This window comes from Notolepis coatsorum (assembly GCF_963971535.1).
Source record: "Notolepis coatsorum genome assembly, chromosome: 9".
Taxonomy (NCBI): domain Eukaryota; kingdom Metazoa; phylum Chordata; class Actinopteri; order Aulopiformes; family Paralepididae; genus Notolepis; species Notolepis coatsorum.
The window spans coordinates 73,488,813-73,506,932 of record NC_140173.1 but is presented as its reverse complement, the minus strand read 5'-3'; the positions used below and the strand labels follow the sequence as shown (position 1 = coordinate 73,506,932).

At 43.6% G+C, this 18,120-nt stretch overlaps 1 protein-coding gene across 1 annotated transcript in view; it reads left to right on the top strand.

Annotated features, from left to right (window-relative positions):
- ehbp1 (EH domain binding protein 1) overlaps positions 1-18,120 on the top strand; it is a 398,684-nt gene that overhangs the window by 252,329 nt on the left and 128,235 nt on the right. The window contains 4 exon segments of the mRNA XM_084321912.1: positions 1,858-2,652; positions 13,455-13,496; positions 14,526-14,647; positions 14,649-14,670. Coding sequence (XP_084178038.1) covers positions 1,858-2,652; positions 13,455-13,496; positions 14,526-14,647; positions 14,649-14,670 — 981 coding nt within the window.

Sequence of the window (18,120 nt, the reverse complement as noted above, 5' to 3'; positions counted from 1 at the left end):
TATAATGATAGTGAAAAATGCAGCACCGCGGCGAGTGCATACACATGATGCACTCGCAAATGGGGGCCCCTGATGTAAACAAGACAAACGTCTTTCTCTGGTCTGCATCCCCTTAACAATTGTGTGTATTGAGCCGTACTGTATTGTACCCATTCTGCAATCTGTTAAATAAAGTTTTCATTAATTCATTCATTCATGAACAGCAGATCAGTAGGATGGGCATTTGATGTTCAAACAGCACTGCGGCGAGTGCATAACTCTTAAGCAACACATGAACAGCAGAACAGAATGCATGAAAACACGACTCACCATAACTGCCCTGGGCTTGTTCAGTCCTCCAAAATCCCTGCTAATGTTTGAAACATGTCAAATATCCACTCGCCGCCCTCCAATTCCAGATTGGCGTTGAATGCAGCTACTTTATCTGCCAACTTGAACACAGTTGTCATCATTGCCTCGTTTGCTATCTTGTCGCCACATATTATGCAGAGAGGACCTCGGCATGCAAGAGTCACCTGTTGCGATAAACCCGTATTTTAAGTATGACTCCTGTTTATTAAAAGAAGCTTTATGTGTCTTGGAGGTCGTAGGCTCCTCTTCTGGCTCCTTAGTTGGTATTTACCCTTTGCAAAGAAGCTATCCAAAGATGTTTGTTTTGTTTTTTTTAACACATTTTTGCTAACGTTAGTCGCTCGCATCCCGAACGTGGAAGTGAAAGTGCGTTAGGGAAAATATACACGCGGCCCGGTGGGACTATTCCATTGGTTCTCCCAGTCCACGTGACCATTTCTACCATTTCAATTGGCTATAGTGACAGACATAGATATGATGAATAGATAGATACAGCTTCACAAAGACACTCTGGCATCACGAGTGAATATTTCCTGCACGTAAAATAAATATCATTCTCAAAATAAACTGATAGGCCAGAAATTATTGCTGGCGGGCCAATGTCGGCCCGCGGGCCGCCTATTTCCGACCCCTGACCTAACCCTTCCTATATGCAATGGATGAGCTGCATCGTCCAGGATCGTATGAACTCTTGACATGACTCTCCTATTGTACAAGTTGTTCAGTAAAAAAAGAGAGAGAGAGAGAAAGAGAGCGAGAGACATGCAACAGGTTGGAATTAGATCAGGGCTATCAAGCAGCCCAGATACAAGCTGCGATACCTGGGAGAGATGGAGGGAGGGGGGTGTGTGTTCTAATCTATTTATTTACTTGTCATTGGCTGTGATAATGGTTTTCATCCCTTCTCTCTCTCTTTCTCTCTCTCTCTCTCTCTCTATCTGGGGATGGGGGATTGGGTTTTGTGTGTCGGTTGATAATCACACCTGTATTTTCTCATCAGTCTCTAATCAGACCAATTACACGCGTGACGGAGAGCGTGGGCAGGTTGATGCAGGGGGGCGATAAGGAAACACATACACTACACATCCCTCCTCACCTTCGGGATTAAGCGACTCTGTCTTGGGGTATCTGCCTCTGTTATCGAGGACAACCATCCCTGACATCACCTGTCAGCCGCCATGACGGCAGTGTCACACACACACACACACACACTCGGATTGCCCTTTCCCAAATCAAGCCCGTCTCAGAATGGAGCAGACTACACCCCCTCTCTTATTATAGTCTGACCCTATGGTTTTCCTCATCTCTTGATTCCCCATTGACCATATTCACACAGCGGCCATTTTGCTCTTACGTCACACTCGGGATGGGATTCCTTTACCGCCTTGTTCCGTAAACTCTCTTGTCCTTTCCTGTTTTGCGACAGCTCTGGCTTTAGGATGACGACGGTCCCTTTTTGGGTGTTTCAACGTCCCCCCTCTCTCTCTGTCTCGTTCTCCCCCTCAGGCGTACGACGCCTTCGCCGGCCTGGGGATCTCCCGCCTGCTGGAGCCGCTGGACATGGTGCTGCTGGCCATCCCCGACAAGCTGACGGTCATGACCTACCTGTACCAGATCCGGGCGCACTTCTCTGGCGAGGAGCTCAACGTGGTGCAGATCGAGGCCAACAGCAGCCGCAGCACCTACAAGGTGGGTGACTTCGAGACGGACACCAACGCCTCCATCGGCCAGGACAAGTTCTACGCCGAGCTCAACGACGTGGTGCCCCCCCCCCGCCCGGCCGGCGGCCAGCCCGGCGGCGGATCCACCGGTGACATCAGCGAGGCGAACGGCGAGGGGGAGGAGACGGGCTCGGATAGGAAGACTGAGGTGGGGGGGGTTTCGGCGAGTTTATCGGCGGCGCCGTCCTTCCAGCCCGCGCCGTCACCGCGCACGGCCCTGTCCGCCTCGGCGACGGACTCCGCCCCTAGACCCGCCCCCAGGACCCAAGCCCCGCCCCCGGCCTCTGAGGACAGGAGGAAGCTTCCCAAAGCCGACACGTTAGATCTCAGCGACCTGCCGCACAGGGCGGAGAGGGAGACTGAGAGAGAGCGGAGGGAGGAGGTGGCAGGAGACGGAGAGGCGGAAGCTACAGACTCCGGGTCCCCCACCAGGAGAGGGGGGTCCTCATCCTTGCCCCCGCAGAAGCTGGGCTTCTCCTATAACAGGGACGCTGACCTCATCAAGAAGAAGAGGGCCAGCCTACGCCAGTCTGAGTCTGAGCCCCCTCCGCTCAACCACACGGACACGTCCCCCAAACAGGTAATTGACCTATCTCAAACCTGTTGCACTAACGTGATTGGAGGATCGAGAAAAGAGGGCGGAGTTTGAGATTGATAAATGGAGATAGATAGAGATCCCACTCACACTTATTGAACGGGTAAACATATCAAACCCAATTAATCGTTAAAAATAGGTCATCATTGTACGTAATGAAAGATTTACTTATTTTTATTTATTTATTTTTCCCCCATTTTTTTCTATTTTTCTCCCATCCCAATTTCGTATTATCCAATTCTTCCCTCCCCTGTCTCGAACGTTGCTAGACTATGCCTCCCACTGGTCGGCTGCAATGTGGACGAAGCCTTGCATCACGTGTCCCCTCCGGTACACAAGGAGGCAGCCGTCGCAGCTGTGGGGGTGCTAGAGATATCGGTTAAAAAATATATATATATATCTTTACATTTATTTAACCTTTATTTACCCAGGCAAGCAAGTAAGAACATATTCAGATTTTATTTATTGTCAAAAGTATGCATAATGTTGTGTTAATTCCACGACAAGAGATATGTAATGTTATTTACCAGAAATTATTCCTTTTTTGGGGGGGGGAAACCCTGCATATATCGGTATCGGTTGATATCGGTATCGGAAATTAAGAGTTGGACAATATCGGTATCGGTAAAAAAGCCAATATCGAGCATCCCTACTTCAGACATTAATGTAATAAGAGTAACACTGTGAACTTATATATCATCTTCATCCTCCCTCAGACCCTTTAAGTAATCCAACACCGACGCCCTACTTTTTGAATGGAAAATATTGTTTAACATCTTAAAACCTAGCCCTATTTTCTGAAAATTTGCCTAAAAATACATACGTAAGTAAATGGAAGATTGCTCCACTTCTACAAGGGCCAGTTGCATGTTTTTGGTATCTAGGGAATGTGTTCCCAGTGTCAGACATATTGTGTCTATTACTCGGCTTGAGTAAATTGTAATGAACCAAAGGAGGATATCAATATTTTTCATCTTTTGACAGTGAATAACACCATGCTATCGCATGAAATTTACACTGAACTCATTCAGCACCTTCTTGAGATTACGTGTACAAAGCAAGCATTTAAGCAAATGAATAAAGGGAAGATGATTAAAGAGAAGGTTTTGTAGATACAGTACTGAATTCTGCCATCTGAACACATGCTATTTGAAATATGATTATAGAATATAGAACAGGGGTCAGCAACCTTTTTGACATGGAGTGCCTGTTTGAAATATAGTTGTAACTAGTGTGCCTCAACAATATTCCATGCATCGTAAATTTTTTTTCTCATAATCAGGTCTTTTTAATGATAATTTTTACATTATTACATCATTATTGTTATTGTTATTATTAACAATATTATTATGATGGTTGTATCAACCCTAAATCTGAGTTGGGGGGGGGGGGAATGCAATGCAGACAAACAGCTGCATACAGTGCGACCATTTCACTCACATTTGCCCATTCATTTTTGGACACATCACACACCATCGGTGTGTGTACTGTACGTGTGCTGTCATAGCTCCACCTACAGGCCTAATGGAGAACACCAGGAGAACACCAGGATGTGAATGGAGGGTGAATGTGAGGTATATCGTGTAAATAAGTTTTGATGGATCGCAAGACTACACTGTAAAAAAAAAAAATAATAATAAGTTACCAGAACTTTAAAATATTGAGTTCAGTTACTGTGCATTAAGGTTTTCAGTTTTCAATCCATAATAAGTTAACAGAAAAATAAGTACACAACCACATTATTTCAACCTAATAAAACTATGTTTATTGTCATTGTTTTAAGAACACAAGTTGACTTGGTAATACTCACATTTTGAGTAAAAAAAATTGCTTTTAACATGTGCAATGTTCAATGAAATAGAAAAATAAATAATAAAATGTGTTGATTAATCCCACTGGTCACAATGGTGACCGTAATAATGTTTTTGTTATAAGGCTCTGCAAATGTTACTGAATGATGTAGCAATGTATTTCCAGCTAAATTGAAACGATAAACAAATAAAGGATCTCAATTAAATATGTGGTAGTAAAAATAACCTGTGGGAGGATTTCAACAAGATAAATGCGACAACAGTGCAAAATATTTCACTATAATATTTCAAAGCAAAATCTTTGCCTAGGGTTGCCAAGTCAAGTATAGAATATCAGGCCTATAAATTACCTTATTATGGCCAAGTCGCACATCTATGGATCGGGCCAAATCTCAGCGTTCAATCTGGATTTAGTATCACCAAAAGTGCAGCAAAAACTGTGAATTAAATCTACTGTAAGTACAGTATAATGTAAATTTCTCCACCATTTTTCATCAGATTGCAACGCCGTTTTTTGCTAGACGTTCACAGAATGGTAGAGAAACCAACTGTGTTCTAATTTATGGCAATAACGTTCAGGTTTGTTCCACCCGTGAGATATGATCCCGAAAATAAAGAGAAAAAAATAAACTTAAAAAGAAGATGATTGACAGCGGCTGGTGTGAGCTGGGAAGTGTCGTTTGTTTTGTATTCGAAAGCCCATCGAAAGCCCTGGGTCTCTTCTCTCAAAAGACTACACTCAAGTTCGGTTACGCCAAATCCTTGCGGCAATCCTCGCCTTTTTCCGACTCGATGCCCTGAGATTTCTATACACTCATATTTCACTAATAACACTTAAAATCATTGGTAAACAAACGTAGTGCTGAAAATATATACTTTTACTGCTGTTTTGACAGGATTAGGGTCTTTACTCTTGGTTACATTTGAAGAAAAAACTAAATGCAACATTAATTCATGCATTCTGTAGAGATGGATTTATGGCGCGATGTCATTCTCGTACCGGTCCCGGACTGCTCGGGCTTAAGAGTTTAAAACCCCTAAATACAATCTACAGATGACCTCTGTGTGACGTGATTATAGCATAGCAGAACACCTGAGCCATTTGAAACACCTGATTTGACCCAATACTTAAAGGGGCACTTCACCAAACAACTATGTATAAACTGCTGATGTATTAGTCGAATACATTTTATTTTTTTAAAGATATTTATTATTCTTTTTATTTACATTTTTTGTATCATTCTTTCCAAAAGAAAAGAGGCCTAGAAGCGTGGCTAACGCTAATGGCACGCATACCAGAGGCTAACTGCCTACGAAAACAGGCACAGAGGCACTGAAAGAGGATTTGACCCATCTAATGAACACACTAGACTAGACAAATATCAAGATGTATCCATCAGTGGACCAATTGCATGCTTTTGCAGAGGACAAGAAGCCTTCAGTCGACTCCTTCAGACATTAAGCACCCCCACAGCCCAAATGGAATGATTTAAAAAAAAAAATATATATATATATATATATATATATATATATATATATATATATATATATATATATATAATTTTTTTTTTTTTTGTCGACCCAACGGCAAATTTTGGCCAATCATAGTCGACCATCCAAATCCTTAGTCGGGGACAGCCCTAAAACTCACACATTAAAAAAACAGTTTTGCACACATAAACTTTGTAAATTAGTTTGAATATGGTCCGACTCCTCAGTGATGTCATCAGGACATTGAATCCTTGTGTTGTGTTAATTACAGCACCATGAAATGAAACAATAGCCATACCTTATCTTATAGGGACTGCTACCTTATCATTTCATTGAGCTGTAATTAACACAACGCAAGGATTCAATGTCCCAGATGACATCACTGGTGGCCATATTAAAACTAATTTACTCTCAATAACTGTCAAACTAAATGAATGTGTACAAAACGAGTTTTTGGACATGTGTGAGATTATGTGCAAAATTAACCAGCATTGTTTTTTTGTGTGAAGTGTCCCTTTTATTGCGGTCTTCAAATTACTTCAGTGTTTTTTCCAAAGTTCACACACTTTTTACTCCAGGTTTTTCTCAGAGTGGACAATACAAGCTTGAATGTGAAAAAATACTGCAGTGTACTGGTATTCTATGTGGTCATAGACCAACGTTCATGTCAACAGGCCTAAAGGTCATGAAGAAGAACATGCCCTGAAGAGAGGTGTTTTGACTGAACCCGTGGGTATATCTCTGCATAAAGGTGAAGAAGTGAGAATACCAGTTTGCTAGTAGAGTATTTTTCCATGTTCAAGACTTGGCATTACTTGATTAATAATAATAATAATTCATTTATTTCGCTTTTCAATGACCCAAAGTCATACATTTAACCACATCGGGCAAAAATGGGGCTAGTTTTGCACAACATACCTGACGATTGCATACCCAAAGTAATTTGCGATTTATTATACGTTATACGTATAGCACATGCATGAGTCTGGTCTCTTCTGGTCTCTTTTTCCACTACAGAAGAATCACTGAGTGCTAATGAAATAGAGTTACAGCGGTTTGAACACACTGAAGTCAAAGTTTTTATTTTTTACCAACTTTTTCTCCTTTTTCTCAGATTTTTCTCCCATCCCAATTTCCTCTCGTGCCAATTCTCCCGCCCCTGTCCTGATCGTTGCTCGCATGTGCCCCCCACTGGCTGGTCGTAGGGAGGGTAGAAGCCCATCACATGTCCCCTCCGATACATGTGGAGGCAGCCAGCCACTTCTTTTTCACCTGCCAGCGCGGACTCTCATTGGCGAGGTGTAACGTGTGGGAGGCTCACACTGCCCCCGCCATCTCCTGTCTTTGCTGTGCAGGCGCCCTGACCGACCTGTAGGAGTCGCTGTTTACAACGACCAGATTACCACCCATCGACTTCCCTCCCGCTGACTCTGCCAATTGAGTCAGTATGACAGCCGGATTCGAGACCGGTGTATCTTGCGTTGGTGACGAGCGCAATGTCCGCTGCGCCACCCAGCCGCCCTTGAAGTCAAAGTTTTGTGTACTCATATTTCTGTTTACTTGTTGCCAGATGCCTTTTTTTGAGTTCCAGCTGAGAGTAGGAGCTGGAAAACATAACGGTTCCATAGCCTGAAGTCTTATCTACAGTACAGGTCCAAAGTTGATAACAATCCCAGGGTAAATTTGTGTTTTTACAATGGTTTTTGTAATGTGTGTACCAGCGTTAATTCGGCATGATTATCCAAAATGACCGTCCGCTTCCATTGATTCCGAGGCTCTAGTCAAAACAAAGGACTTCCCCGGCTTCTTCTACGCCTTTCTCGTTGCAATCAGCCCTCGCATGGGATAGCGTTGGCTCCAGAATTGGTGTTGGCTACCCACTGCTTAAGTGGTTAAGTCAAGTGTTCTAATATAGTAAAAAAAAGTATCTTAATTATTTAGCATCTAACTGTATCCAGTAGGGGTGTAACGGTACATGTATTCGTCCCGCGAATGAACGGTACGGACGTTTCGGTACGTGCAGCCATACGAAGAATACGTCTGAATCAGTCCGTTCTGATCCACACTCCCAATCCAGAAGGTGGCGATAAAGCACCTAAACGCTATTTGCCAACCGTCAACAAGAACAGCAGAAGAAGACGACGCAGCAAAACAAGTTGACGCGGACGCCTTCACGTTATTATAGAGGAACCCGGCTTCAAACATTTACAAAAACAAAGTGCTCAAGCCTTGTTACACTGTCGCATCCTGTGCACACTTAACACTTTGAGTGCCAGCCACGAGAAACTCGTTAGTTCATGCCATGCGCGTTGAGTGCCAACCGACGAGAAATCTAATTTTTAATCGTTATTTTTTTTTAGCGCTTTCCATACATTTTTCATCAATCTAGCCTCACGTTACCAGTGGGGATCTGTCTGAGCTCGAACAGGGAAAATACTGCCCCCTATTGTCTCTCCGGATGGTATTGCACCCCATTGGATTGGACTGAATGAAATGGATGGGAAAAAAGAGTCTGGAATCCACATTTTACTTGTCAGGCATGTAACCGGAGACGATCCCAGTCATTGCCCACCCTCAGAACAGCGTGGATTATGTATTTCCAGTACCCAGCGTTGGATCAATAAACGCGATCGATATTTGGAATAGCGATCAGGAATTGGAATAATCTTTTTGGAGAACATCTGATCTGAGGTAAGGAATCTATTTTACCAGTCTTGGGATAATCAGAGCTCTTTTCACCTATATATCAGCGTGTCCCATATGTGTGTGTGTGGCTGTGAGTGTGTGTGTGCTGATCAGGAAATAAGATAATAGATTTTTCAGCCCGCTTCTCTAGCGTGCATAAGTACACATATACTATCGATAATCTAGCGTTTATTTGAAAACGATTCTTAATAGGCTGAAAAATGACGAACGTGTTTTGTGTATTCCACTAAAGAGCTATTATCACGGAATCTTTTTTTTCTGGAAGTTTAAAAAAAACTAGCGTTTTTCAAAATGGTATAAAACGGAAATTAACCGATTTTAAAAAAAAATAAAATAAAAAAAATCTGTTTCGACAATGTTGACTGCAAACAAGTCATTGATAAGCGACGGGCGTATTAGACACAGCCATAATTTAAGATATAGTTTATGCGTTCGCAAATATGATCGCCCTCCATTGACTACAGCGTTGGCACTCAAGCGCTATTTTTGGCTCCCCCTGCTGCCACGGAAAGTGTTAAGCCAGTCCGTGGTCAGGTGCACACGAGCAGTGATTGAGCACGAGCTGTCTACTGCACCCGCCGTTGCACTAACAACTGAGGGATGGACCTCCCGTGCTACTGAAAGCTATCTTGACCGCCCACTTCATTAACTGAGTGGGAAATTAAAAACCCAGGCTATATGATTATGCAAGGCTAGATGATATGGAAAGAGATGGCACGGTTTAAAGCCAGATTGACATTTTTCGTGGATTTTGTGTGCATCTAAAAACAGTTGTAACTGGAGGTAAACTGCTCGCTCCAGGACTTTTGACAGAAAAGGTAGTTGAGAAATGGGCCTGAAGTTAGAGGGATCATCAAGGTTTTTCTTTTTAATGAGGGGTTGATGATAATAAGTGAAGTTAGATGATAATAAGTTAGGCTAGATGATGATAATAAGTGAAGTTACTGTAGATGATAATAAGTGAGGCTACTGTAGATGATATGGCAATAGATGATAATAAGTGAGGCTAGATGATATGGAAATAGTTGATAATAAGTTAGGCTAGATGATGATTGATAAGTGAGGTGAGGCTTGATGATATGGAAATAATTTTTTATTCTATTTATTTTGTACTTTTATACCTTAAGATATGCTTTTCAGTTCTGTAGCTGATTGTGACCAATTGCTTTATTTTTATTTATTTTTATCAGCCCTGCATAGAAATAGGACCTATGCAAGAGTGTATGTTCACTGTTGTGTTTACTGCTTGATGCACTACAGGGCCAGGCTGTACAAGCTATCTCAGGGGGGACTATATGACACTAGGTGGAACTAGGCACTACTGTCTGTTCAAAAATAAATGAAAAGAAACCTAGCCTTATGCGTTTGGGACTTTTGTTCCTTTTTTCCTGTTGTACCGAACTCGTATTAAACCCAAAACCGAGGTACGTACCGAACCGTGGCTTCTGTGTACCGTTACACCCCTAGTATCCAGTAAACACTACGCTAAGAGTTAATTATATAATGGGCACCTTGTGCATCCTTTGGACCTACGTCCAATCCCATAGTCTAATTCTAGTCTACTGTAGGTGCCACAGAGACACATTTACATTCAGGCTATATACTACCGTATATGCCGACGGGGACCGTGGACCCAAAATGTAATATCCCACCTTTTATCCTTAACTGCTTTGATTGGAACTTTCAAGGTAACGTCACTTAGTAATGCAAGGAGTGCGGTGCCCACATTTCATTCATTCCCAGCACGCGCTATAAGCCTCAAATCCCAACCTCATTGATGCTATTTCTGAGATGACCCTTCTAGAATTCTCCCATTCTGCCTTAGATGTTGTCATTGGCCTCTGCTGTCTATAACCTGACACACCGAGCCCTTAACATGTGGCGACTGCAGGAAGCACCTGGAAAAACCCTGCTTTGACATTTCATTATATTTCTCATTATATTTCTCATCCCTCCAGTTGATGGCAGTTTGTGCTGTGAGCGCTCGGGCGTGGAGACGCCTCGCCGAGCGCACACCTCATCTTTCCCCGCTCGCACAACGCACACGCCCGCACACACACGCACACACACACACACACACACACACACACACACACACACACACACATATACACACAATCATATACAAACACACACATATATACACACACACACACCTTTTAGTTAACCCTGCACAAGCTCAAAGGTCGAAGAGGGGTCGCAGTAACTATTGACTCCATCTGCCGTTATCTAGTTAGCGGGATGTAGCCGTATTAGCCTAGCGTTCAGGCCAAATGCACCTTGTAGGGAGGATAAACATTGTGTAATGTTATTGGGGGGGGGGGGGGGGGGGGCATATAGCGTGGTATTGCGATACATGGATGCCAATAAAAAGTATTGAAGTGAGATGAATAGACTGAAAACATTGACACAGATTTCCCTTGGAGACATAATTTGGAGACATGCTGTTGAAAAAAGTTAATAAATAGCAATTTATGTTATCGCAATGCTCAGCATATTGCAAAATGTTTAGAATCTCAATACTATCATTATAGGGGTGGAACGGTTCACAAAATCGACGGTTCAGTTCGTATCACGGTTTTCGGTTCGGTTCGGTATACGTTGTTCTTTATTTAAAAATATTTAACACTCCAAAAATACCATACATAGGATATATAGCCTAAAAAGAATCCAACTTTTCAGTTATTCTCAAGGATGTAGTCATGCAAAAACTGAAAGAATGAGGCCATTTGACATCAGGCACATTATTTTGACAGTGACGGTTAGAGCTAGGAGAGATTTTGGTACAACAAGAGGGGAGGCATTGCTGATTTAAACATGCTTCTCATTTATTTGGTAAAAAAAAAGGTTTACCTTTAACACTTTCCGTGCCGGCCGTGTTTTCCTTTTTACCCCCTTGAATGCCGCCACCCACTTCAATGATATAGCACTCGCATTTGTGAACGCATAATCTATGTCTTAAATTATGGCTATGTGTCTAATCTGGCCGTCACTTATCAATGACTTGTTTGCAGTCAACATTGTCGAAACGGATTGTTTTTTAATCGGTTAATTTCCGTTTTATACCATTTTGAAAATCGCTAGTTTTTTTTAGGTTTCAGGAAAATATAAAGTTTCTATGATAATCGCCCTTTACTGGAATATTCTGGAATACACAAAAACCGTTGTAATTTTTCGGCCTATTTATGAATCGTTTTCAAATAAACGCTAGATTATCGATAGTATATGTGTACTTATGCACGCTAGAGAAGCGAGCTGAAAAATCAAATCTCATTTCCTGATCAGCACACACACACACACACATAGGGCAAACGCTGATATCTCTGTGAAAATAGCTCTGATTATCCTAAGACTGGTAAAATAGATTCCTTACCTCAGATCAGATGTTCTCCAAAAAGATTATTCCAATTCCTGATCGCCATTCCAAATATCGATTGCGTTTATTGATCCAACGCTGCATACTGGAAATATGTATTCCACGCTGTTCTGATGGTCCACAATGAGTCCGATGGGCTCTGGTTACTTGCCTGAGAAGTAAAATGTGTATTCCGGATTTTTCTTTTCTCATCCATTTTCATTGAGTCCATTCCAATGCGTGCATTACTATCCGGGAGACGATAGGGGGCGGTATTTTCTCAATGGAGCTCAGAGAGAGTTTGCAGCACTAACGTGATACTAGATTGATGAAATATGAATTCAAATCGCTAATAAAAAAACGACATATTGCGTCGTTGGCAATGAACGTCGGCATGAACAAACGACATATAGCGTCGTTGGCAATGAAAGTGTTAATAATGTTTGGCACACAAAGACCGAACTGACTGAAAAATATAGGCAACATTTGTCAAAGTATTAACTCGTCAATATACCCCCCTTCCCCACTAATCAAACTGGTGTCGTGGAGTCACTTCCATGGTTAGCTTGCGGCTAACATTAGTTAGCTTGCGGCTAAAGTTAGTTAGCTCGTAGCTAACGCAACGTTATATAACCGAACAATACACACATGCCCCGAATGCGTACCGTTCGGTACGACCTCCACGGTTCGAATGCGTACCGTTCTATCGTGATTTAGGTATCGCGATAATATTGTATCGTGGGGCCTCTGGTTATTCCCACCCCTAAATGTTATAAGCAGCTAGTTTGAAATGTACCACTCTAAGCCATATGTAAGCTCAGAGCCTCATTTTCTCTGTTTGTGCCCTACTATAATACAGCTAGGATTACCTCTGATAGGACTGCAGATAGGATGCTAAGCTAGGTGTGTGCGTGCGTCTGCGTGCGTGCAGCCAATGCGTGCAAATGTACATTCATACATTCACATTTGTGTGTTGGTTACTATCTCCTCAGAGCTGTCATCCTATCCAGACCAGTGTACCCAGGCAGGGTGTGGGCGCAGCGCCGCAGCATGCTAGCTCTAGCCCATAATGAGACAGGGCTAGTGGGCTACATCACAGGGGATATTATTCCCTGCTCCCACGTTAGGACAGCTCCCTAATCCCCTTCCTCCACCACTACCTCATACAGGACACGGCTCACTGTGTGGGGCGCAAGAGATGGTTGTGTGTGTTTATAACAGTGTACCTACCGGGAGGGGTGTATGCCATTTGCTTAGACGGTCATATATTTTAGAAATGGCATTCAAAATGATTAAGACAAATCATCATTGACGAATAGTTATTGTGTTGCACAAACAACCAATCTGTACACCTGTAGTGAAGAAAGGCCGTCTCTCTCTGTGTCCCTCTCTGTCTCTCGCTCTGTCTCTCTGTCTTCCTACAGGAGTCTCCCCCTGCCCCCGTATCAAGTCCCCCAGCTGAAAAGGTGAGCGACAGGAGGAGGGACTTTTCTTTTTTCTCCCTTTTTCACATTGAAACACATGGACAGATGATGGCCCATGGTTTTAATTCAAATGAAATTTCTTTACAAAAAGCAACGACACCAAAATAGGTAAAATAAATCAACTACCGTAATTCCTCTAATAGTAACCCCGGCTTGTATTTGTTTCAACTGTAGCGGATACCAGGCTTGTATTAGGAGGAGGCATGTATAAGAGAGGCCTATATTTCTAATTTTCAAACGGATCATAATGAATAAATCAACATTTTGTGTCAGTTTGAACCCAGTAAAATGTACTGGGTTCATTTATTGAAACCAAGTACTGTATGAAATACGGTAGTAAACAGTGCAATTACAGGTGGTCAAAAAAAGTAAAATAAAGTAAAATAGTGCAATCACAATACTGGTATAATAATAATAATAATAACTTCGTTTTATACAATTCTGAGGTAGGCTTACTCTCTTGGTAAACATTAACACCATACCATTATATGGTATTTACTGCACAGCCAGGCCAGCATATAACAACAATAACAAAATATATTGCCTATGGTAAATCCGTTGAGGGAAATACCGTAATTCCTCTAATATACATGAAACCCGGCTTGTATTAGGAGGCCGGCTTATAATTGCTTAGCTCAACAGCGCACCTGGTCATTAATAGAGACCCGGTTTTTAATTGAATACCGGTTACTATTAGAGGAATTACGGTATATTAACTTACCCTATCCGAAATCATCACATTCAGCACTCGGCTTGGTTCACCTTCAGTTTAAAAGGGAAACACAAACTCTTGAGTCATAATGATTGAGCTTTCCCTTTTCAATTACTTCCCAGGTTGGAATCGACGACTTTCTCAACCGTTCTTTTGAACTTTCTATTTCCTTAACTGATTGAAATTAAGGAGAACTGAACCTGGCTCAGTGACCACCATCATCAATTAAGTTAACTATTCTAATTAGTCCTTATACCTCCATCTCCTCCCCCACCATGGCCCTCTCTCTCCCCCCAGAGGTGCAGTCTCGTCAGGAGGAGCTGAAAGAGAGGGCCAGGCTTCTGCTAGAACAGGCCCGCAGAGACGCTGCTATGAAGGCCGGCAACAAGAGCCTAACACCTAACTCAGCCCCCAATGCTGCCGAGGACCACAACTGTTACTGATGTAAGTCATTCTCTCTCTCCCTCTCCCTCCCCCTCCTCCCCATGTGTGACTGAGTGGTGGACTGCCACTGCTCGCTCTCTCTCTCTCTCTCTCTCTCTCTCTCTCTCTCTCTCTCTCTCTCTCTCTCTCTCTCTCTCTCTCTCTCTCTCTCTCTCTCTCTCTCTCTCTCTCTCTCTCTCTGTGCAGCAGAGTGTAAGAGAGAGCCTTAAATGGCCAGGGCACAGTAGAGTGACCACACAACCATCCTCTCCTCCTTTTCCACCCTTCTGCCCTCTCCCTCCTCCTCCACTCGTTCACACACTCTCAAAAGTTCTCCAGTCCTTCCTCACTACGCCTATAGCCACACGGTGGAACAGCCTTGTCCAAAATGTCTGCTTCCGACCTTACAGTTGTCTTTTTAGCGTCTTGTGTTGTTGAGAAAGACCTCCCCAAAAATAACCTGGTCCTTATTAACTTTCTTTTTGCTCAGGCACTTTTTAGGACACACGTCTTGGTGTCAGTTGCTGGTCGAATGAAAAGGGGCCAAAATTAAATATGGACTCTCTCTCAGTCCATCATCTTTCTTTAATCATGTGGGAATCCCTCTCTCTCTCTCTCTCTCTCTCTCCCTCTTCCTCTCCCTCTCTCTCCCTCTCTTTCTCTCTCTGCACTGCTTTCTGCCCGAGCAAATTGGCCCCTTGTCACATTCCGAAGGTGTTGGGTGTAAATGTTCTACACACACATCTTTCAGCCCAAGTCCATTCAGGTGAAAGAGAGTTCGCTGCGACTAGACTAGACGAGGCGAGACGACCGAGGAACACGCGGGCTCTGAGACGAGCATGCTCCACTGAACACAAATATACCAAGTAGGGGGATATGGACGGGCCAAGTTACTACTATAATTTTTTATAAAAAAATATTAAAGCACTGTGGTCTGTGGTCAAATTCTATGTGACGTCTCCCAAATGTCTCAGGGCAGGGAGAGAGAGAGAGGGGCGGGGGGGGGGGGGGGGAGATGAAGTCTTAGAAGAGTTGTGACGACAAGGGATTTGAAGGGAAAATGAAATGAATACCTTTTGGTAATGAAATATCTAAAAGGCGGCAGCCGCACCACTACCGTTCGCCGTCTGAATCCTAAAAGGGGGGCGAGATGCCCTTGAATAAATGGTTTTTAAATGTGTGTGTGCGTCTGTCCCCCGTGTGTGTGCAGTGTGTCCGTCCGTGTCTGCTTGTAGGCCAAAGGAATAACCATTTTGGCGGAATCTAAGAAAAAAAAAATGAGGCCTTCCAAGGCCTGTTGGTGTTAAAAAGTCTTTCAGAGGGAGAAAGCAAATTAAAGAGTTTTTCAAAGCTGTTGCCGGGGCAATATATTCCTTGGTGGTGGGAAAAAGTCCTCTACTGTCCCCTGTTGTTGCATGGCAAGATGGCTGACTTAACTTAGATTAGCTCCTTAAGTAGCTAGTGCCCCACCTCTCTCTCCCTCTCCCTCTCTCTCTCTCTGTCTCTCCGTCTCTCTCGCCACGCTCTCTCTCGCTCTCTCATTTCCAAGGACAATCGGCTAATAAGCCCCCTATGCATTAGGGAAAAGGGGGCGGGGGGGGGGGGGCGATATTGAATTGTTTTCACTTTTTTAATAGAAAACATTGATCAAAAGAATCCTCTCAGCCTCTGGGCCAGCGAGCTGATAATTGTTAGCGATTCAGATTAGATTACTTGATGTCTTGTTTTGATTAGCGTTGGTATGTTGTGTGTGTGTGTTTGTGTGTGTGTGTGTGTCTCTGCGTTATCAGTTGGGGTGGCCCTAGCCCTTTCCCCATCTACCTTGCGTCTCTGTTTCTCTAAGTAGGGACTTGACGGTTTAGCATGCATAAGGAATAATTTAATTCAATTAAGCGGGCTGCATTCTTCTGGGCAATGGAACGTCGTGTGGCGGGATGGGGGGGGGGGTGGAATAGATTAGCCGTTTTGGCCTAAAGCATTTAAGGCGTAATAACGGTACATCTATGGGTTTGCCATGTAAGTGGCTCTTTAGATTCAGTAAGTCAAGGTCATGCATGTTATTGTATAGATATAAATACATGAACAGGTGGGCAGGGAGACATGTACGGCGGAAGATGGTGTATTTTGTCCACTTGCTTTGTGCGTGTGCACGTGAGTGTGTGAGAGTGAGTATGTAGTAGGCCTAGTTTCTTGACCTGTGCTCTCACTCCTGCCACTCCTAATTGTAGCCCACAGTGACTCCTTCTTTCATCTAAGGTCACCAGTTCAGTTCATTTCTCTCTCTCTCTCTCTCTCTCTCTCTCTCTCTCTCTCTCTCTCTCTCTCTCTCTCTCTCTCTCTCTCTCTCTCTCTCTTCTCTCTCCTCTTCTGTCTCTCTCTCTCTCTCTCTCTCTCTCTCTCTCTTCTCTCTCCTCTTCTGTCTCTCTCTCTCTCTCTATCTGTCTCTCTCTCTCTGTCTCCCCATCTCTCTCTGTCTCTCCCCCTCCCCATCTCTCTCTGTCTCTCTCCCTCCCCATCTCTCTCTGTCTCTCTCCCTCCCCATCTCTCTCTCTCTCTCTTAGGTCTTTGATGGGCGAAGGACCACTAATTGTTTTGCCTCGCCCCCCTCCTCCCCTCTCCCCCCCCCTCCTAGGTGGGCTTCACAATCTATTAGGACATTGGGCCCTGATCTCTTGTCATGTCACGCCCCCCGCAGCAGTCAAATTGTTAATTAATGAGTTATTATGAAAAAAGACATGTCCCTACCTCCTCCCCCGTCTCCCATGTCTGCAGGGAGAGCATTGTCTCAAAACAAACTGCACCAGACAGTGCTCTCTTGCTTGCCATTCTATACTTCCTCTTTTTTCTCGATCTTTCCATTTCTCTCTCTCTTACTCTTTCTCTCTCTTACTCTTTCTCTTTCTCTCACCTCATTCTTTCAGGCGTTCCTCGTCTGTTCTCATAATTCTTTGAAAAAAAAATCTTCGTAAAACAGCATTTGTACGTGTGTATGCTACTCTTAAGTGTGTGTGTGTGTGTGTGGAGGGGGGGGGGGGACTCGTTGCTTCAGGTCTTGTCATCCATTAGCAGATGAGAGCAGTAATTTCACACAGCCCTGGCCAAGGTAATTATCAGGATGCACACCAGGATTGGGAGATGTGTGTGTATGTGTGCCTTCTTTTTTAATGTAAAGAGAGAATGTGTGTGTACTGTATGTGCAAGTATATTTGTGTGTGTGTGTGCAGGCTGGTTTGCGTGTTCCAGGTAAGCGTTCCCTGCTCAGTGGCTCGTTCTGATTCCTTTAATTGGGCCCTGTTTGATTTTTGCCGACTGGTCCCCTCCTCTCCTCCCCCGTCCGTCCATCCCTCCTCCCCTCCTCCCCTCCTCTCTCTTTCCCAGTGGAGGAGAAGTGACTTTTAGGGCTGAACCTTGACCTATGTGCCCTTCACTACCCAGGAGACCCTCTGCCTCTCACTCCTCCTCTCCTCTATC